Here is a 23,199-nt window from a genome sequence, read left to right as displayed (position 1 = left end):
TGGTCTTTTTGAGACAGGGTCTCCTTGTAGCCCCAGCTGTCCTGGAACTCACTATGTAGACCAGGCTGGCCTTGAACTCACAGAGATCCGCCTGCCTCTGCCTCCCAAGTGCTGGGATTAAAGGCGTGCGCCACCACACCCGGCATCCCAGTACTTTTTAAGACTTCTTTCAGAAGCACGTAGGCATGGTAAAAGCTTGGAGGCCTTTGAGCTGGTCCCCTAACTTTCCCTGACACAGAGGTCACCTTCCCATCTGGGATTCATCCATTCACTTGTGCAATCAATATGCTCCAACAGCTGCTGTGCACTAGGTACAGTGCTGGGTGCTAGGGGCCCAGAGTGAATGACCCAGGCAAGGTCCTGGGACCCCCCTTCCCCCAGAGCCTAGTGGGGAGACAAGTGAGACAGGAGAAACCAGTATACAGTGTGATGGACATGACTAGGGTATGGGGTGGTGACAGGGTGCACAACAGTGACAGGGTACTGGACAATGACCGGATACGGGGCATTTAGAGTGTGCAGGGAAGTTGAGAGAGTGTGATCAGGGAAGGCTTCTCTGAGGAGGTGGCACTAGTGCTGGCACCTGACCAGAGAGGGAGGCTGTACAAAGGACAGTGGGACAAGGGTCCTTGGTGGAGGAGCAGCAAGGCAAAGGCTCAGGGGTCCAAAGTGAATGTCAGTTTGAGGAAAATAGAAAAGGTCAGTGTAGCTAAACATTGAGAACCACAAGAAGGCTGTAGGGGCTAGGGTCAAAGGTTCAGGCAGAATCAAAACCCATAGGATGGAGTCCGAGTTAGGGGTGAGGGCTTTATTCAAGCAAGATTGTAACAGAGATGCGGAGGCTGGGTTGCCAAGAGTCCCGACTCTTCACCTGGGCCTCACAGGTGCCAGATGGGAGGTTAAAAACCTTCATTTTATATCTGCCTCCGTAGTCTTAAAACTTTGGGAGCCCAGTGGAATTACATTTCCAAGATGAGATCAAACAGACCTCCTGCTTAGAATCAGTGCCTCCCTCAGAGAGGAAATGGCATTGGAGATGAAAAGGAGTTATATTTCAGCTCAGAAGCCAGCCTGGGGAAGCCCCCCCGGTGCAAAAAAAAAAAAAAAAAAAAAAAAAAAAAAAAAAAAACCCAAAAAACAACAGAAAAACTTTGGAGTAAACTCCTACTCAATCCCGCCCATTAGCGTGTTAATCATTCTAAGCCCTACTTTATCTAACTTATCTTGTCCCCCTTCAAGACTGAAGGTTCCACAATAAAAATAACTAGGGAATTTTTGCTTTTACAATGTCTTGTTCCAGACCCCTAGAGCAGCCTTTAGAAGTCTCCAGCCATTGTCCTAAACCTGCAGTCCCCTTGAATTCTACAGAGTCTCACAGACAGATTACTTCATAATGAAACTGTCCCCAGCAGGAGCCTTACCCCAGGATGGAAACTGAAGCTGCCCCTCCCACATTAAGTAGAAGCAAACAGGGGCAGGGCGACAACTCTGAAACCACCTCCCAAAACAAGAGCTGAGATTATGATCAGCCAGATCAGTTTGATCAAGACTGATTACCAAATACCTCTTCTCCTAGCCCACTTCTTGCTTTACTTTAACTGAAAGCTCAGGGCGGCCTCCTGAAGACCGGCTGAGATGCTTTCTCTCCACCATCTTCCTGTATGGCTCAACTGAGTACAGTCCTTTCCTGCCTTTCTGCCATGACTTTTCTGTTTGATTTCTGGGGCCAGTGGTCAGACCTAATTTGTTGGGAGTCAAGAGCTTGGCCTAGGACTCTGGTTATTAGAAAAGTAGTCACTGGAACAAGGTAGAAAGATGGAAATGACGGAGACCTGGAGCAGAAAGGAGCCCCTCTCCAGGGCCTGGTTAACATTCACCAGCTGAGAAGCAAGCATTTGCTGTGGGGTTTGTTGGCACGGTGTTAATACTCCTTTCATATACAGACATTCTATGCTAAAATAGCAGTGACTCAGCTTAAGGCGGGAATGTATGCGACCTTGGGGAGGGCATTCCATTCTGGGAATGGAGGGCATTCCATTCTGGGAATCTCAAACAAGGTTGCTAACTTTGTTTACAGTGAAGATACCCTACTTTCTTGTATCTTTGTGATCTTATCAACTATAGTCCTGTCATGTGCCACTCGGGAGTCATCCTAAGATCTCATTTAGGTTTCTTAGCAACCTTTGAAGATAATAGCTTCAAACTACACCAAAATCCTATATATGACTATTACAAAGACGATACAGGGGACTGGAGAGTTGGCTCAGCAGTTAAGAACACTAGCTGCTCTTGCAGAGGACCTGGGTTTGAGTGGTACCCACATGGTTGGCTAATAACTGCCCTTAACCCCAGGTCGAGGGGATCTGACACCCTCTTCTGGACTCTACAGGTAAACTTACATACATGCAGACAAAACACTCATACACATAAAATACAAACAAATAAAAATTTTAAAATGTTTAAAAAGACTATGAGTGGACTGAAGAGATGGCTTAGAGGTTAAGAGCACTGGCTGCTCTAGGTTTAATTCCCAGCACCCACGTGGTGGCTAACAACCATCCATAACTCCAGTTCCAGGGGATCTGGTGCTCTTTTCTGACCTCTGTGGACATTACACACAACATGGGTGCACTTACATACATGAAGGCAATATACTCATACACATAAAATAAAAATAATAAATAAATTTTAAAAAAAGAACATAACCTTTGTTTTATACTGGCTCATCCTGAAATTCTTTTCTGTATCAAAGCCACAAATCCCAGTTTGGCCTGAGTTGAGGTCCCTAAAAGATGAGGGGAATTCCTTAGGCTTTTATGGGCAGAGTGGAGCTGTGTCTCCCCCTTGACAAGTTCTAGGTCCTGACTTAAGGGTCCAGACAAAAAGCAGTTGTATGAAGGATTGATCACAGAAAGGCAAGTGTGTTGGCCACAGATTGGGATGCAGCTTTGGGTGCTGCATGAATGAGAAAGGCATAGTGGCTCAGGTCATATTCTGAAATAAATCTAACCGGCCCTTGCAATGCTCTAGATGAGGAATTGAGGAAGAAGGGCAGGAAGGGAAAGAGGAAGGGAAGGATGGACTGATTAATGACAACTGACCCCTTCAGCAACTAGTAGGGGAGATGGTGCCGCTTACTAAGAGAGACCCATTCTTGGGGCAGAGGGATCAACTGAACTAAAGGGTGTGGTGCCAGGCTAGGACCTCCCTCAAGCACATATCTGCAAAAGCATCATCCACCATGTTACAGATTCTTAGATTCTATCCCTATGGTACCTCAGATAAGCCACCAAAAGACCTAGAGAGAGTTTCCCTGTTACTAGAGCTGTCTCACGGTTTTCTCCAGAGAAAGATAGCTACTCTAGTGTCTTCATCTCAGCCCAGAGAGGGAGACATGGCCCCACCACAACAATCCTCAGCATCTGGCCCAAAGGAGGTGGGGAATGGCTTGGGAATATTCTAGACTGCAGCAAGCTAAAGAGACATGACAGCTGAACATATTGTATGATTTTGGCTTAGATCTGGGCATGGAAATGGAAGGAAGCAGAAGACATAGAACTGGGGAAATGTGAAAACAGTTTATGTTAGATAATGTGTGCGTATTAAATGTCCTGCAGCTGACAAGAGTATTATGGTTGTGTGGGAGAAGGCTGTTGGCCTTAAGGATGGCCAAGAATTTAGTAATCAAGGCCTGGTTAGGTGACACACACCTATAATCCTAGCACTCAGAAGGAGGAGGCAGGAGGCTCAGGAGTTCAAGGTTATCTTTCTTTACCTAGAGAGTTTGAGGCTCACCTTAGCTACCTGAGATCCTGTTTCAAACAAACAACAAATTTAAGAATCAAATCAAACATCATAATATTTGCAACTAACTTTTATATAGTCTACTAAAACAAACAAACAAAACCCAGAAAATAACAAACAAACAAAAAAAAACCCAAACTACACACACATGATCAAGGGCAGAGAATGTAAATGCATCAACATGCTGAATGTTGAATCCAAAGATGTTTGTTCTTTTGCTCTTATTACTTTTCTAAAAGTTAAAAAATTCTCAAATAAAAAAGCCAGAGAAAAATTCCTCTCCTCCCCCTCCCAGCAGGCAGGACCTTTTCTCTCCAAGGATCTAGACTCTCCCATAGGTCAGTCTGTGCCGGCTCAGTGGATACCAGGAATACTCCCTGCCTTAACTAAGCATGCACTGCTTGTTCTATAGGGCCTGTGAATGCCTCTGGCCAGTGTATAGTCCCAAACCATGGCTAGCAGATGTCTTCTAGGCTACGGAAGAACATTTTTAAAAAGGCATCAATGCCAGGCACTAGCCATTTTCAAGGGACGAGACTCTTCTTCTCAGTCTAGCCTTCACTTCTATACTTAAGGAAAGCATTCACTGGAACTGGCCAGTCCACAGCCTGGTGCAGACCTGGCTTCATGGAATTGCTCAGGGGGCTTCAAAATACAGAGGCCAGTTCTTTCTAGTCTAGACTGGACATAGAGACTCTTACCAGCACCCGGATCATTCCAATATGCTTCAAAGCTTGAGGACCTCTGGTTTAGACACTGTTTGCATTAGAATTACCAAGGGAGCTTTAAAAAAATATTAGATGACTCATTAAATGAGAATCTTCATGGGGACCCACATGCCTGTGTTTGCTTTGTTTTGTTTTTTTGATAGCTGCTTCCAGATTCCAATGTGTAGCCAGGCCGGAGAAGCATAGGTTTAGGCTGTGCTGTGTCTGTCGGCTAACCTCTTCCCTGTTGTGCTGAGCTTGCTCAGGTGTGGCATGCTTGTCCACAGGTGCTTGTGTCAGACATTCACTTAGCTTACTGATAAGGGACTTGGCAGGTAGAAATGGCTGGTTCACAGAATGAAAAGGAGACCAGAACAAGCTTTGTCTGTGTAGGACAACCCCACCCCATCTCCCTCTGCCCAGCTCAGGAAAGATGGGACCTAAGCACCCACTCCCAATAGCTTCATGGACACCTGTTGTGACGAGTCTGTTGTAAAGATGCCCAGGCATCTGAGTATCACGGTGGGGTTGTCCTGGGAGGGGTGGCTCTGGCCAGTTCATCTCAGACTTCTCAGGGGATTGTTAGAGCAAGAGATATGGGGCTAAATGGCCAGGGCAGCCCAGGGGGAGGGAATGAACAAACAGGGCCTCAACTCCTGTGCTGCTTCTGGCTGGCTGTCTGAGGCCCAATCAGAGTTTGCTTACTTCCCAAAGATGAATTGAGGATCTTTTCATTCCCCTCTATAAGCCCTGGACCTTAAGATGAAATGGGGTTTTTGCTTTTTTGTTGTTTTGAGAAAGCACATGTGGAAACAGAAATCAAGACAGTGATACACAGCAGTGAGCAGTAAAGGCCCATTAGTGAAAACTATTTCCTTTTGGTCAAGAGGGTGAAATCACTAGGTATGGGTGACACAAGCCTACAGTTCCAGCACTCAACGGCAGAGGCGGGTGGATCTCTGTGAGGTCAAGGCCAGGCTGATAGTCTACACTGACAGCTCTAGGCTAGCCAGGGCTGCATAGTGAGACTTTTTTTTTAAAGGATGGAATCTCTGGCCTGGGCAGAGACCTAACATTCCAAGCTACTCCCAAAACATGAAAGAGTTAATTCAGTTGTGCTGGCCTATGACCTGACAAGGGACCAACCTAAGAAGGTGGGATCACCTTAAGCCACGCTAAAGAGAGACTGAATAATTATCCCTTTAACGAGTAATGTACTCTTCCTTCCCAGAATACCCACCCCTTAATGTAGTTCCTATGAGTCTGAATCCTGACTCTGAAAGCTACAACTTTTCTTTTTCTCTTTTCTATCTCTTTCTTTTAGATACTGGCCAGAACCTAAGTATGCTTTTTCTGGTACTGTGGGCGTCCTAGTTTTCTCTAAAACTCCCCTCTCCACCATCCAGCTGCTTGTCCCCAGTGTGGCTGACCTCCATGCTGGCTTAACTCAAATGCCATGGCTTTTTTCCTTCTGTCCTCCATTCTCCTCCTCTGGACAGCTCCTGAAATTTGCAGCTTGCCTGCCCTGGGGTTTTTCTTTTAAACTAATAAAACAGTCCTCTTTGAATGAACTTTGGCTTTGCTTGACTTTCAAACTTTTCCTGCCTTTTAATTAATTTTATTTTGTATGTATGAGTGTTTGCCTGCATGTATGTTAGTGCACCACATGCATGCAATGTCTACAGAGGTCAGAAGAGGGTATCAGATCCCCTGGAACTGGAGTTAAAGACTCCAGCCACCATGTGGGTACTGAGAACTGAACCCAGGTCCTCTGCAAGAGCAGCCAGTGCACTTAACCACTGAGCTATCTCTGCAGCCCTGTCTTTTTTAAATTTTTAAAGAAAATTATTAATTTCATTTTATGCATATGAGTGTATTGCCTACATGTGTGTACGTGCACATGTATCATGCAATGCCCAAGGAGGTCAGAAGAAGAAAGCTTCAGATTCCCTGGAACTGGAGTTATGGACCGTTGTTAGCTGCCATGTGGGTGCTGGGAATTGAACCCGCATCATCTGCAAGAGCAGCCAGAGCTCTTAACCACTGAGCCATCTCTCCAGCCCCCTCAGCCCTGTCTTTTAATTCTTTAATCAGAAGAGAAAATGAACCTGTTCTTATACCCCTAGACAGTATCAATAGGGGTCACACGGAAGCAGAAAGGATTAAAGATGGCTCCTCCTGAGCTGCTGCCGATTGCTGTGATATGTAAGCACGATGCTACTCCCCAACATCTACAGCTCAGCAGAACCTCAGTAGTATTTGTCAGAAAAACCAGTTTTAGAACTTAGAAGTGCCATTGTCATATATGGTCTTAGAAATGCTTCAGGATAGATGAAGTGACGTGATGGTGGTCTTGGATCTCTAGGATCAACACTGGGGGATCTGTAGCTCTCTCAGGCCAGTTCTAGAAAGAAGCTCAGGGCATAGAAAGGCTTGTTCTGACAAGATGGGGTTTGACAAAGCCTTCTCTGAATATAAACTGAAGCCATTTGGGGCTCAAGATGAAATCCAGATCCCCAGCAAACCCTATTTGCTTTGCCACTGTGTGTATTTGGGGATAGAGCTGGATGCTTAAGCACAACTTTGCAATAGCTTCAGGTTCTAGTGAGGCAAGGTGTGGGAGTGGTGAGAGGTCTGAAGGAAGAAAAGCAAAGCTGGTTCCCTACTAACTCCATGGATTAAAATCAAATACATGGCCGGGCGTTGTGGCGCACACCTTTAATCCCAGCACTTGGGAGGCAGAGGCAGGCAGATCATTGTGCGTTCAAGGCCAGCCTGGTCTATATAGTGGGGCTATACAGCTGGGGCTACAGAGAGACCCTATCTCAAAAAGACAAAAAATAAATAAATAAATAAATAAATAAAATACATGAAGTAAATATAAAATAGAGTTGGGCATCATGGTACACAAACAATCCAGTTCTTAGGAGGCAGAGGCAGGAGGATTGCAAGTTCAAGGTCAGACTGGGCTACACAGCAAGATCCTGTCTCAATAACAACTAAATGAGTCAGTGAGATGGCTCAGGCGGTAAAAGTACTTGCCGTAAAAGCCTGAAGACCTGAGTCTGATCCCTGGAAGGAGAAAACCAACTCCACAGAGTTATCCCTCTGACCTTCACATTTGAAGCAGTATGGCACATATGTGTCCCCCACTCCTCACCTACATTATACACTCACATAATAAATAAAAATTTAAAAATAATAAATGAATAAAAATGAACACATCCATAAAAACTGGGTGACTGTGGACAGCTATGTAGACCAGGCTGGACTCAAACTCACTGCCTCCCAAGTGCTGGTATCAAAGGTGTGCACCACCACACCTGGGTATTTTTTTCAAATTTTTAAATTACATTTATGTGTGTGTATGTGTATTTATGCAGGCACACATTTGTCACAAATGTGTGTGGAGGTCAGAGAACAACCTGTGGGAATCAGTTCTCTCTTTCCACCGTGTGGGTCCCCAAGCTTGAACTCAGGCTGTCAGGCTTGGCGGCAGAAGCCCTTATCCACTAAGCACTAAGGGTATGTGCGTGTGTGTGCAGGTGCCTGTGGAGACCAGAAAAAATCATTAGATCCCCTGGAGTTGGAATTGCAAGCCATTGTGAGCGTTCCAGAACCCAACTTGGGTCCTCTGCAAAAGAAGCAAGTGCTTTTCAAGTCTCAAGATCATTCCCGAGACCCACATTAAAACAAACAAACAAACAAACAATCAAACAAATCCAGACTCTAACACAATCCCAACGAGCTTCCCAGAGAGAAACATGCTTTAATACTTTGTATCCTTTAAATAGTTTCCACTTATGGCAACTATAGTCAGACCTAGCCTTGGGTCCTGCATTATATTCAACCAACCATGGATAGGAAAAAAAAAGCTGGTGTTGTAGCTCAGGGGGGAGAGCCCATGCTTAGCATATGCAAGGCTCTGGGTTCAAGGTGATCCTCAGCATTAAATCCCAACAGCAAACAGACCAATGAAAAGACATCTGCACTGAACATGTACAGACTTGTTTCCTTGTCATTATTCCCTAAACAATGTACTGCAATGAATATTTACATAGCATTTGCCTTGTATTAGGTATTATAAGGAACCTAGAGAGGATATACAAAGGTTATATAGGATGCTTGTGCACCCCAGATTTTGGTGTCTTTGGAGGTCCTGGAATCAATCCTCTGCAGATACCAAGGGCTGGTTAACTCAGTTCTGCCATCATAGTATGAAAACAAATAAGATGTAAATAAATGGGAGTGCTTGTGTTCCAATAAATAAATATTTATTTATTTATTTATTTATTTATTGGTCTTTTTGAGACAGGGTCTCCCTGTCACCCCAGCTGGCCTAGAACATACTATGTAGACCAGGCTGGCCTTGAACTCACAGAGATCAGCCTGCCTCTGTCTCCCAAGTGCTGGGATTAAAGGTGTGAGCCACCATGCCTGGCTTAAACTTTATTTATTTAAATATTTTTTTGTCTTTTTGAGACAGGGTCTCCCTGTAGCCTCAGCTGTCCTGGAATTCACTATGTAGACCAGGCTGGCCTTGAACTCACAGAGATCCACCTGCCTCTGCCTCCCAAGTGCTGGAAGTAAGTAAGTAAGTAAGTTTTGCCAGGCCAAAACTTTATTTATAAAAACTGGTTGTTAGACTGTAGCTTGCTGTGATCTACTGGCTACTGTGGGGAGACTTAGCAACAAGGGTGATTATTGCACTGCTTTTGTTAATTCTCAAATTACTTTAAAAATATGTGTCAACAATAATAATGAGTTTTCCTCAGTGGTTACTAGTGAGGAGGGAGGACAGAAAGGGGAGATGGAGGTGGATTGGCGAAGTGTAGGCTTGGTGACAGGGGAGCAAACAGCACTTGTGTATTATATGGTCTTTGGTACAACTGGTGAAGTATAATTGGTACAGTCTTCTTGGGAGAAAATTTTGGATGCATCTATTAAAGACAAAAAATAGAACAGCCTATTAGACTCTGTTTTAAGCTGGATTGGTGGCTCATATCTGTAATCTCAGCACTTGGGAAGTTGAGGCAGAAGGAAGCAAGGCCAGCCTGGGCTATGTAATGAACTCTAAAACAGCCATGGCTATAGAGTGAGATCCTATCTCAAAACAGTAACAGCAACACAAATCTATTTTCAAATAAAATCTGCACATTCTTTGCTATAGTAATTCCATTCTCAACATCCAATCCCCTAGGATGCTTGTAGAAACACTCAAAGATGCAGGTACTGCCCTGGTGTGAAAGAGAGGACCTTGTCAGGGCCCAGTCACCCTGAGGGAACCTGGTGTCACGATCACTCCACAGCACACATGGAGCCACTTGGAGAGTAAGGTTGAAGCAGTGGCTGTGGAGAGCCCAGGCCCCTAGGAAGCCAGGTGTAGATCCTCCTCCAGGCTGGGGCAGAGGGCACCTGAAGAAGGAGATGCTGAGGAAGTCCTAAAAAATGAGCATCAGGCATCCCATGACAATCAGCAGACAGAACTGATGGTCTGTGAAAACCATATACAAAGGCCCAGAAGCAAGACAGATCACAGCCTTCTCATAAGTCAAGAGAGGAGGGCAGGAGAAATGGGTCAGTGTAAAGAGCACTTGCTGTTCCAATATGAGGTCTAGAGGTGTTCAGATCTCAGATCCCAGCACCCATGTAGCAGAATAGGTGTGATTCCACCCACACTTATAATCCCAATACTGAGGGAAGCAGAGACAGGGTGAACTTGAGCTCCAGGATCAGGGAGAGATCTTGCCTTAAAGGAATAACAGGCAGAATGATAGAGGAGGACACCCTACCTCCTCTTTTGACTTCTACCATGCACAGGTGCATCCATGCTCACATGTGTGTGCATACACCTCACACATGCATCCACAATCAAATGAAATTAAATAAAATAAGAGGTTTGGTGTCACCAGTTTTGGGGTGTGAGATACACTATGGTGAAAAGCAGGTGAGACCTGATGTTACATTTCATTCCAGGAAAGAAGGGTCACAGAAGGGGGGCAGAGTCTGAACAGATCCTTAGGACGGTCCCTCTGGCTGGGGGCTGGGGTTTTAGAGACAGAAAGGCAGGAATCCAGAAGGACATTGGGAAGGTGCTGACTGTGATGAAAGGGGGCTGTAAAGTGCATGAGGAGCAGGGGACTGGAGGCTGGCAGCATGTGGGGATGCCATGGGTGACTTTCTGGTTTGGCCTTAAGTAGAGGATAACACCAGATTCTGACATGGCAGCCACACAGGAGGAGCAGGTGACCTGGTGACCTTTTTGGTTAATGGGTTCCCTGTTAATCTGCCTACATAGGCAGATGATCAAGCATCCAAAATTTCACAATGGCTGTGGGTCAGGTTTCATCTTACTGCCTACTGAAGGGTGACTAAGGCCCTGGCCAGCATCCCCTGGCCTTTGAAGCCTACGGGCCCATGTTTCCCCAGCTCTCCTCACTATATGGACTAGGGGATGCACAAAGGGAGGCCTGCTGGCAGTTCTTGGAGCAGGCTGGGTTTAGGAGGGTCTTCCTGCAGACACCATTCCTAGACACCTTCTAGGCATCCTTTGACCAGACCAGCATTTTCTGGATTAAGAAACTGAACAGCCTGATTGACAGCAGGACTTCCAAGCCCTCAGTGATGTTTCCTCTTGGCAGGCACTGTAGGCTCTGAGGATACAAGCTGGGTAACGTGGTAAAGCCAGAGCTGGAACTGCACAGGCATCAATTACCCAGAATAGATTTGCCCAGGCCAAAGACCCTATGTAGTGCCCAGCATCAGGAGCTCTGCGGGGCCAGGGAAAGGGGCAGATGGAAGATGTCCACCCTGAAGCCAACAGGAAAGCATTTCACTTTCTCAAGAGTGCTCTTCAAGGGGTGATGCTGAAGGTCTTGACCACATCCTGAAAGGTTTACCTCCCTCCATTTCGGGTGCTCGGCTGCATTCCTGGCATCTATCTTATCAGTGTACCATCCTTCACCTCCTCATGCCACGCCTCAGATTTGCATTCCCTGGGGACACACAGGAAACCCATAGGCTCTGACTGACTTTTGGTCTTGGTCTCAGGCTGACCTCTAGGGGACATTTGGGACACAGCAAGGTGCTGAGGGCTGAATCTGCCCCCAGCTGTATCCCTCAGATCCTGCCTCAGAAGGGCTGTGGTTTCACCCTGGCTGTTCCAGGAGCCAGAGGTGGGCTGAGAGTTCACCATGCCTGGCTGGCTAGCTGGCTGGCCTTGGAATGTCCTCCTTCCCTCCTCCCCCCATTCCATGACACTCAGGAGTCTGCTGGAGGGAACTAGCCCAGGTCCACCAAGCTGCCCTGCTAAGAACAAACAAGGCTGTCCACCGTGTCCACCTGTATACTGCCTCAGCCCAGTGCTAGGGCCAGTCCTGCATGGAGGACAGAAAGAGATTTGCCTGGGAGAGGTTTAAAACCAAATGCCACAAACACCTTGTACAGTCCCATGGGAAACAAGGGGAAGTGCTGGGGTTGCTAAGATGACTGACCCTGTCTTTCTGCCTCCATAGAACCCCTAGATCTTTAGAGAAAAAACCATATTGCCTCCCAGAGAATGCCCTCTTGAAGGCCAATTCCTCCATCCTCGTTTCTCATCTTCGCTCCATGCGCCATCTTTTCTGGCTTGGAGGGGTAGCATGGGGCCAGGAAAGTTGCTGGAGCCATGGAACATGCCCCTGCTCCTGAGTATCCCTGGCCTCACACTACTCTGTCTCTGGCTTTTCAGCATAGGCTCCATTTTGACATGATTTTGAAACACTGGAAGCCAAGGGCAAAAAGGGATTAAAAAAGCATCGAGATCACCGAGCACTGATTTGTCTTCTCATTCAATCAGACCTAGATTGGTACAGCCAGCCTTGCTTTATAGCTGAGGAGGGAACTCGCTGAGGTTGCATGGCTGGTCAGTGGCTAAAGTGAGGCACAGACCCTGTTTTAGATGATGGCACAACCTCCACAAAGAGCCAAGAGATTCCCGAGTCACTGTGTGCCCCCTATTGGGAGTCCTCTATCCTGGTTCTGGTTCTGTTGGCCCACATGGCCACATGCATTGACCTCATATGCACTGGGCCCATCAAGGTAGGCTTGGAGCCCTCACTGCTGGTCTTGCACGTGCCTGGGTGATTGGAGCCATCCCCAAAGGCTCTCATGTGGAGCAAAGCACCCTAAAGCTGGGCCACCTGACTCCTACCATGTCCCCAACATGCTGTGGTTGATCTCTGCCACCTTCAAACTGCTAAATAAAACTTATAGGAGGCCAGTGGTATGGGCTGAGCTCTAGCACTAGGCACAGACCAAACCAAAACAGGCTTGCTCATGCTGAAGTTTCATATCACTAAGACCGAAACTAAGTTGCTATGTAATCTTCCCGGAAGTCAGAGAAATACTACCTAAATCCCTAAAAGGGCCAATTTTAGCTGACATAATAAAGAAGTACCCTGTGCCTTAACCTTTTCAAAACAGCAAGCTGATACTAACAAATCAGGTTTTTTTTTTTATTACCTTATTCCCACCTTGCAAAACCCACTATTCTGCTACTGCCCAGGGGAAATAAAAGTCAGTTAGACCTACGCGCTAGACGTGTCTCTGTGGCAGAAACCCCAGAAAACAGTGGAAGGGAAGGTTTATTTTGGCTCCTGGTTTTAGAGGTCTCAATCTAAGGACAGCTACATCTGTTGCCTTGGGCCTGAGGTAAGGAGGTGAGGCAGAGTATCAAGGTGGTAGGAGTGTGTAGCACAGGCTACTCACCTCATGGTGGCCAATAAAGGGAGAGGGAAAGAGAGAGAGAGAGAGGGAGGAGAATGTGCTAGTGGGTTTCCTCTTTCTTCCCCTTTTATTCCGGCCTGTGGGATGGTGCTGCCCATATATTCAGGAAGATCTTCTCCCTTTAGTTAATCCTCTTGAAAGCACCTTCACAGACACACCCAGAAGTGCCGTTTTCTAAACTCCAGGTGCTTCTCAGTCCAATCAAGTCGACAAAATCAACCATCTCATCCAAGTAAATACCTCTGGCCTTCATCCCAGCCTTATCATCACACTGTCTAAACTTGTTGCACTTTTGTGTCTTGACAGAGCCTTGGTCTTCTCCAACACGATCAGCTAGGCCATCCTCAGCATTATAGTCCGTCATGGGTTTCCCCTCTTCCAGCCCTGCCCATGGGATCCAGCTTGGTTGGACTCTACCACCCAGAAATTTCCAAAGAACCTGGTCAATCGCTAAAGTGGTCTTAGGACACTTTCAGATGCAAAACATACTTGTTTGTGGGGGAAAGGGGATTCTGGATGAGGTGCTACCCAGAAGAAAAGAGGTTTTGGAGCTGACTTGGGTGAAAATCCAAAATAGTCCTCATCTAGCCGGAAGAGTCCCTGGAAATGTCACCAGTGCATCTTAAAAGTTTCTCTGTAGTATGAAGCTGTGATTGAAAATAATTCAAGGTTTTATAACAAACACACTGTTGGGCAATGATAAGAGCCGAATGAAGCTAGAAAAACTGGTATAATAATACTGTGTGTGCACACGAGTGTGTGTGTGCACATTTATGTATCTGTATGTGCACACATGTGTGCATGTGTATATGCATGCACGTGTGTATGTGGGACAGAATGCACATAGATGCCAGGAGACTAGAGAGGGGCCCAGGAGAGGGGAAAACAGGCTCTAAGGGAGACACAGGGAGGGTAACAGAACACATGTGACATAAAAGTGAAGGGGACACTGGGAGTGGAAGAATTTAAGTGGGGATCGGGGGCAGGGAGATGGGGGGGATGAAGCAGAGGGTCAACCAAAGCCAATGATTATGAAAACGCAAAATAAAATAAATTAGAAAAAAATGGATAGTATGTGGTCTTTACTTCTGGCAAAGAGCTTCTAAATCCCTTGTTATTTCCTGGTAGGGATGGCGTTTACTCCTCGTTGCTTCCTTTGACCACACCCATGTTAATGCCAATGAGGTGATTCAGGGTGGGACCCATAGACAGTTGCAGGTAGAGCTGGTCAGAGAAAGACCACACTTGGCACTTCCAGTCCCTCCCAGCCCCCACCTCCAGGGAGAAGAGGTTAGTGCCTGGAGAGAAGGCTCAGCAGTTAAGAGCACTGACTGCTCTTGCAGAGGACCGGGGTTCGATTCCGAGCACCCACATGGTGGCTACAAACTGTCCTTAACTCCAGTTCCAGGGGAATCCAAAGTCCTCTTCTGACCTCCACAGCATTGCACAACACAGGTGCTTAAGAGCACTGGCTGCTCTTGTAGAGGACCTGGGTTCGGTTCCCAGCACCCACATGACAACAACCATCTATAACTCTAGTTCTAGGGGAATCTGATACCCTCTTCTGTCCTCTATGGGCATTGCATGACCTGGGTGCACTTAACATACATGCAGGCAATACACTCATACACAAAATAAAAATAATAAATAAAATTTTTTTAAAAATTCAATTACATTTTTATTTATTTTGTTTGTGCATGTATCACGGTGCACTAGTGGAAGTCAGAGGACAGCTTGTGAGATTCAGTTCTTTCCCTCCACCATGTGGGTCCTGGGGATGAAACTCAGGTCCTCAGGGTGGCTTTTACCCACTGAGTCATCTCGCAGGCCCTGAGTTATGAAAACTGTTAACAACCAGATTGGAAAGTTTCAGGGTAGGTGAATACATTGGTACACTGGGAAGCCAGTGCCCACAGATGGGGCAGACACACGCTAAGCTTCCCCATGCCTCATCTAGTGGGTGTTTTCTATGTGGCTATGCCTCAGTGTGTTGTTTTATGTCAATCATAATTGTGTATAATGCATAATTGTAGCTATAATGCCCTAAGTTGTAGTGAATTACCAAATTGGGGGAGGGGTGGGAGCCTCGAAATTTGCAGCTGACCAGACAGAACTGAAGCTGATGTCTGAAGTGACCATACTAAGTGCCAGACACTGCGGAATTGGTTATTTGAGCAAAACCAGCCAGGGACCTATCTGCTCAGATACGATAGAACAGGAAGAAAGGAAGAAAATTCCAGTCCTGCCCACCTGACCTCACATTACTTCCTTCCTGGGTTCGTTTGTTCCTAGCACCAGCAAGGAAGAGGAAGACTCTTTGAGGACCCCAGCTCTTATTCCTCCACTGGGGCTTCCTGAGGGGCCTCACTGCTCCTGTTCCAGAAGTCATGTCTTCTCTTGTTTTGAGACAGTCTTGCTCTGTAGCCTTGGCTGGCCTGGTACTTGCTATATAGGCCAGGCTGACCTCAATCTTCCTGCCTCACATTCCCTAGAGCTAGGATTAGAGGCATGTGCCACTACACCTGGCACACTGAAAGAAGTTTATTGACTTTGATGCCAGACGGCAATTAGAAGGAAGGCCTGGTCCTTCCAGACACCACAAAAGCCAAGTAGAGGTAGAACACGAAGGACAGAGATGTGGGAGGCTCCGAGGCCATGACCTTACCTGCTCAACACAGTCTGGGATCTCTGGAGCGCATGGCAGGGTCCCTGCGCTCTCCACAGACAGCACGTCCTTCAGCAGCTCCTCGCACCCTGTAGGCAGACAGGCAGACAGACAGACGACAGTGAAAGGTCAGAGCCTGAGTCTGCATGGCTTCTTTGCTTCGGACTAATGGGCCTTGTAGGGAATGGCTGGAGGAGACAGGTGACCCACATCTCCAAATACCTCATATCTGCTGAGGAATTCTTGCTTCCTTCCCACTTCCCAGAACTTGGAGGAAGCTGCAGAGAAGACCTCTACCCTAACCACACAGAGGGGCGAACCTGGTTTTCCTGGCTGCATTGGGGGGCGGCGGGTGTGTGTGGGGGGTCAGCAAGATACAAAAGAAGGGAGACCGCAGCCATTTTCTTGGGACAAGGAGCAGAGCAGGAAGTTAGAGTTGCCAGATTCTGATTTCTACAAATTTCTTAAAACTGACCCTTTGAATGTGAGAAAAAGAGAAAAGGGGATTTTTATCTTGCCCCTTTAAAGGAAATGAGGAATGAAAGGAAGGAAATAGGAAGGCCAAGAGGACAGAGAGCAGTGAGGAAAGAGGAGAACCCTAGAGGAGAGAGACAGGCAGCCAGTCTGCCCAGCTGCACTCAAACTCAATTTAGTTTTCATTTAGCCTCTTTTTCTCTCGTTGTTGGTGACTGAGCCCAGAACTTTGCACTTGTTAGGCAAGTTCTCCACCACTAAGGAAATCCCCCAAACCACCTCTCCCTGACTGGATTTAAAGCTGCAAGTCCATCACACGTCCTGAGAAACTCCTCAGGATTGTGGTCAATCCAGAGGGAGAGAGAGGGCCAGAGGAAAAAAGCTGCAGGGAGCTGTTCTCCAGAGAGGATAGATATGGGAGGAACATAAAGAGCCATTCCTTGATCTAGGCATCCCTGACCCTGGGGTGGGATGCTACGCTAGTGGTTCAGAGAAACCTACAGCTCTATACATTGTCCACAACTGGAGCAGCTACGGATGCCCAGGGCCATTCCCTCTCGGCCTCCATAGGTTACCAGAAACAGAGTCCACTTCTGGGGCCTACCCTTGGCTCTGGGATTCCTATGGGGATTCCAATCTGGTGCCCAAGTTATGCTGGCCTTCTAGCTGAACAGAATCCCGTGCAGCTGGACAGGACTCCAAGGTGGTCAGGACTGGAGGGCCTCACCTTTCATGGCGAACACTCCTCGGCAAAAATCCTTGAAGTTGATTCTCCCCAGGTCGTTGGGGTCCAAACACTTTACAAGTTTTTCCACCTGTGGGAAGGAAAGAGGACAGGTGTGAGGTACCCAAAGACATCCCAAGGGCCCAGGACATTGGGGCACAGAGGTAGAATGGAAAGGGGGGTGTCTCACTAAGCCAGAAGGGTAGCAGTGTTCCTAACTTACTCTTTTCCCCTGGCATCACTTTATTCCCTTCAGTTCAAGATTCAAGTGAGGAAAAGCAGACTGGGCTCTTCAGCGAGCAGGGGGCAGTCTACCAGGCTTCTCTACACCCAGTCCCAGAGACAGCATGCTGACAGCCAACACTCTGCTACTAGGTTGCTTTGGAGATAGGGTCTAGCAATGTAGTCCAGGCTGGCCTGGAATTCTCTATGCTCCCATCTCAGTCTACAAAAATGCTGGGATTACAGACAGGTACCACCATGTCCAGCTAAGAACATTGCTTATTTTTATTTATTTGTTTATTTATTTGAGACAGGGTCTCATATGTCTCTGGCTAGCCTCAAAATTACAAGGATAACCTTGAACTTATGATCCGTCTGTCTCTACCTCCAGAATGTTGGGATTACAGGTACATACCACTAAGCCCATTTTTATGTAATGCTGAAGAATGAATGAACCCAGGGCCTTGGGCAGGCTAAGCAAGCATGCTGCCAAGAAGCTGCATCTACAGCCCATCATTCCAAGTTGACATTTCTTTCTGAAGCCTTCTTCTAAATTAGCCTATACCTCACCAGCACCCTCTCCATGACATTCATTCATTCACTCATTTAACAAGTGACCACTGTGTGTCTCCTACTTGCCTGACACTGGCTGGGGCTGATAGTGGTAGGTGCTGGTCCCACTGGCTAGTTACAAATGGTCACACAGACATATATGCATAGTCACACATACACACATGCCCCTTGTTAGGCACCTTCCCTCAAGCAATCACCATCATATCTATAGCACAGCAAGGTCAGAATTGTTACAGTGTTAACTTCTGAGCGAAATAGCCGTGGTCTCCATTAGAGGAGCTGTGACTACTTGCAAGAGACCCCTAAAATCAGGCCTTGTTGACTGTTGGCATTTCCTTATAGAAGGGGGATGGGGAAGGTCACTGATCTTTACCTGAGATTCCAGCTCTTTCCTCTATAACTCCCAGCTCACTGTATGTAATTCTACCCTATGTGGCCCCCCAGCCTCCAGGAGATGCTAGAGTATCTAGACTCTGGAAGGAGACGTGAAAGGGGTGGGGGGGGGCTCCATCTATAACAGCTATAGGGAGGCTGTCATCCACGCTGGAGTAACTTTTTGATGGTGAAGCTGCTTTGGGGTTACTTAGACTCCTGTAAGTAACCCCTCACCCATGCGCTGTGAGTAAGGCCAATAAATTAATTGGTTCCCCATGTAATCATACCTTGGTTTGTCATTGGTGTGCTGAGGGGGTAGGGGACAGGTGCTTGTTTATATCTTTCCCAGGAAAAGCTTCACACAACAAAGATAAGCTCTTTCCAGAATTCTCTCCAGTTGGGCTGAGGATGCTGGGCATGAGAGCACTCTGGGAACGCAGACCTAGCATGCAGGAAAGGGATCTCTGCCCTTCTTCCTACGCTGCCTGTCACATGCACCAAAGCACAGGCAGCTGGGCAGACCCATATGCTCACAGACTGTTTTTCCTGCACATCTACAAGATGCTTGTCCAGAATGACAGTTGCAGCAGGCATCTGAGGCCCTGGCCACTGCAGTAGCCTGGCATTAAGGGCTGAACACGGTGGGCTTCAGAAGATGAGCAGTGAACAGAGCCCCCACCACAGCCACTTCTCCCTCCCTGTGCGTGGTGACTGTGTTTGTGCCTCCATTCCAGTTGGCCTTGATTTTCCACTCTGCTGTGAGTCTGGAGTTGAGGGATAACTGAGGGGCTATGCAGTATCTTCTCTGAGATGCTCTGGAACCTGGTGGACCATCCTTTGCATCCATGCATCCCCAACTCTGAGGGTGAGATGCTGTGGCAGAGGTTCGGCCCCATGTACTGTCCACAACTGGTACAGGTGTGGAAGCCCAAGACCCTTCCCCTAATCCCCCATGGGGCTATAGAATTTCAGGTAACTCCCCCCACCCCAACCACCACCACAGAAGCCTCTGACACTGCCAGGCAGTGATGTGGCTTCTAAGAATAGTAATGCCCTGGTGCCACCTGCAGGCTCTGGGTAAGCTCACCCACAGCCCCAGCTGGCTGTCCTCCTCTCTTCCTGCTGTCTCCTCCCTGACATTATAGGGAGTCTATAAATGCAGGCAAGAGCCTGGACACCCTGCATTTCCCAGGCTCTAGGACCTCCATCTCATAGCCCTCTTCAAGGTCAGGGGTTATGCTTAATTATCTTTGGTACAAGTCAAGGGTAACTGTGTTGAGTGACTGTAGAAAAGCCCCATCCTTGTATGCACTGAAAAACAGCGGGTTCTGTAATTCATAGACTAGAAGTCTTTAATCCCTGGGTCCCTGATGATTAGGGGCCAAGGATATCACTGGGTCAGGCTGTTCATCCTCTGCCTCCTGGGAAAGCCAGCACAGAGCAGGTAGGGGCTGGATCACAGAGATGCTGCAACTAGGGGCTTATGACTGCTATGACCTCCCTTCTCTACAGCTACTCTTGAGAGTATCAGTCCCAGAGTAGTGCTGTGCACACTATAGGTCATCCCTGTAATTTGTACATTCTTATATCACATATGGTTAGTATCCATCAAGACCACAACAGTAGGTGCAATGGCTATTTAAGACTCTTAGAGGTCTTATGTAGGGAGGGGTGAATAATCCTTGCTAGACCTGTGAAGGCTCACCATGAGCCAAGGAATGACACAAAGTTCTCATTTCATAACAACCATTAAACAGCTATCATAGTTCCCATATTACAGTTGAGGAAACTGAGGTGCAGAGACGTTAAAACATTTAGACCAAGTCACCCACAGTGGTAGTTCCTGAACCAGGTATGACTGACCTGAGAGTATCTGTGGTTGCTCTCTACTGCCTTCCTGCCCTCTGCAAGGTGGGTGGTCTCTCCTGGGCTAAGTCAAGCTCTTACCTGTGTGTGTGAAGTACTGATTCAACTCCTCTATACCCTGTGTATGAGAACAGCTCCGAGCTGGGGGCATGTGCAAGGCCCTGGGTTCTAGCTTCAACATGGCCAAAATGGGAGAACTGATGATCAAGTGTTTGAGGCCAGTCTAGGCTACAGGAGAGGCCCTCTCTCAAAAAACAAACAACAAAGCTGGGTGTGGTGGCACACACCTTTAATCCCAGCACTTGGGAGGCAGAGGCAGGAGGATCTCTGTGAGTTCAAGGCCAGCCTGGTCTACATAGTGAGTTCTAGGCCAGCTGGGGCTGTAGGGAGACCCTGTCTCAAAAAGACACACACACACACACACACACACACACACACACACACAAAAAAAAAGAAAACAACAACAGTAAAACCCAAACACACAAAACTCACAAAAAAAGAGCTTTGGGATGCCTGACTTTGACACTGGTAATCTGCAACACATCTGAGGATGCATCCTGCTCATCAGGCAAGGAGGCCAAGTCCCAGGAAGGGAAAGGGCTTGCTCAAGGTCATCCAGAAAGAACAGCACATAACCACCATTGGCCATCAGTTTGCAAACCATGTGTGGCCACCACGCAGTCCTGAGGGCTCCCCTGGCTCCCCTGAGAGGAGAACACATGCTCCAGACCTGCCAGGGAACCATGGGAACAGCTGAGGGAACAGGCCATGCGGCTGGACCATGAGCTTGCTGCCAGGGGAACTGGTGGTTTCACTGTCAGTAAAATACTGATCTTTCCTTTTCATGGCCACTCAATTACCAGCCTTCCCCTTCTTTTGCTTTTCAACTCAGGCTGGTTTTCTCTATTCATCGCCCAGGGTCACATCTCTAGTGCTGACTGAAGGATGCTGTGATGCAACGAACGTCACTGTGGCCACTGTCTAACTGCCTGCTAGCAGGATCCTCTTGGAGCCCAGCTGGTCTCCCATTCCTCCCTCATGCCAGCCCTGCAAACCAGCTGATTCCAAGGAACTCTTTCTTCCTGAGGGCTCAGCTGCGTCCTTGAACAAGGGAGATGAGTGGGCTTAGCTTGAGGTGGCTCTCAAGGTGCTAAGTAAATATTAGCCATTTCTATTAGTAATCAAAGCAAACTCAGGGCAATTGCCTTCACGCTGAACTCTGTTCAAGCATTCTATGTATCGATTTATTTCAGCCTCACTAGCCCCTGGGTTGTGAATATGATTGGTATTCCCATTTTACAGGTGAGGAAACACAGAAAGCTCAGGCATTCAGGGTTAAGGTCACACAACTACCAGGAGGCAGCTGAACCCTCAGTAATGAATTCTACTATTTATGATCACTATTGTTATTATCATATGTTTGGGGGCTTGCTCCAACCAGAGAATGAACAAGTCTGTCTTCTGCCTACTTTTCATCTAGAAAAACTGGCATCAATTCAGGAAACCCTTGCTTGAGGATTTGAATATTAGAGGAAAAATTAGTTTTGAGGTGTTGTACTACTAAAATAAAGGTTGCCAGCTAGCATCCCAAACAGACTGCAGACAGACGTAAAATCTGTTACTGAGATGCTAACATAAAATTCTGGGAAGTGGGGCATGGTGGCATATGCCTGTAACTTCCAGAAAGAGGATCAGGAGTTCTAGCCCCATCTACATGGGGAGACCTGTCTTAAAAAGAAGAGACCCCCAAACACAAATAACACCAATCAGGGAAGTCTGTTGGCTCCGGGAGAGCTGGAGTAAGGCCCCAGTACCCTGTCTCTCGCACTGACTATAGCTGAACACTGACACAGAAGACATAAGGAGACTCTGCCGAGTGAACCGAGGGAAAACAGAAACATGAATTTTCTAATTTGTTTTTCTTTTCCACATTTTCTATGCAGCAGATGTGAAGAAAAAGGCTCCAAAAGAAACCCTCTTTCTGACAGAGCTGGAGAAGGGCCCTTCTGAGACAAACAAAATGAGAACAATGTTCTGGTTGTGTCCTTCCCCCACTCTCGATGTCTGTCTGCCTGCCTGTCTGTCTGTCCCTTCCCCACAAGACAAGCCCAGGTCCCAAAGCTGAGTGGTAACAACAGCCACACAATCACAGATGGGTACCCAACACTGTGGTGATGGAGGAGGGGTAGGGGCAGAGTAGGGGGGCGAGCTTTCTGGAAAGAGAAAAGAAGCCTCAGAACTGGAGAGGGCAGGAAACTGAGAAGGTGGAGAGGAGGAGTTTGGGGATGGAAATCCATAGAGTTGAAATCCTGAGTTCTACCCTGAGCTGCAGGTACATCAAACCGGAGACATTCAGAACTGACAGTCCACGGAGGCATGGAGCAGACTGGCCCTGAGTGCCAGTCCTTGGGGTGGCTCTGAACAGCATGGCAAATGCTTTGAAAACTGAACCAGCTCTAAGTACAGCTTACAGAGAGGACAAGCCAGGGTGTGGGGCTTCAATCTACTGTATTGATTTTGTAATTAAAAAAAAAAACTACTCAATATTGACACTCTTTAGAGAATTCTACAGTCTCCTAATATGGTCTTCAAAATGTCCAGGACACATGGGCTGGAGAGATGGCCCAGCAGTTAGAGTGCTCACTGCTCTTGCAGAGGACCCTGTTTGGGTCCCAGTACCCACATGTGGCAGCTCACAAAACTCTTTAACTCCAGCTTTAGAACATCTAATGCCCTCTTCCAGCCTCTATGGGAAAACACGTATTTAAAAATAAAATAAATAGGGGCTGGAGAGATGGAGTGATTAAGAGCACTGACTGCTCTTGCAGAGGACCTGGGTTTGATTCCCAGCACCCACATGGTGGCTACAAACCATCCTTAATTCCAGTTCCAGGGGAATCTGACTCACTCTTCTGAGCTCTGAGGCATTGCATGACACGGGTGCACTCACACGCATTCAGGCAATACACTCATACACATAAAATAAAAACAATAAAATATTAAAAAAATTTTTTTAATAAAAT

General features: G+C 47.1%; 1 protein-coding gene across 2 annotated transcripts in view; it reads right to left on the bottom strand.

Moving 5' to 3' along the window:
• Rab11fip4 (RAB11 family interacting protein 4) overlaps nucleotides 1-23,199 on the bottom strand; it is a 117,989-nt gene that overhangs the window by 68,039 nt on the left and 26,751 nt on the right. For both annotated transcript variants that reach the window (XM_008821623.2, XM_029557906.1), the window contains 2 exons: nucleotides 17,144-17,231; nucleotides 15,943-16,031 (listed from right to left, as the gene is read on the bottom strand). In XM_008821623.2, coding sequence (XP_008819845.2) covers nucleotides 15,943-16,031; nucleotides 17,144-17,150 — 96 coding nt within the window. In that variant the 5' untranslated portion in view covers nucleotides 17,151-17,231. Of the gene's footprint in view, nucleotides 1-15,942; nucleotides 16,032-17,143; nucleotides 17,232-23,199 lie in introns of those variants that run through there.

The sequence above is a fragment of the Nannospalax galili genome, unplaced genomic scaffold (assembly GCF_000622305.1).
Source record: "Nannospalax galili isolate Female #2095 unplaced genomic scaffold, S.galili_v1.0 scaffold8, whole genome shotgun sequence".
NCBI lineage: Eukaryota > Metazoa > Chordata > Mammalia > Rodentia > Spalacidae > Nannospalax > Nannospalax galili.
The sequence above is the reverse complement of the archived record's forward strand: the minus strand, read 5'-3'. Positions and strand labels throughout refer to the sequence as shown.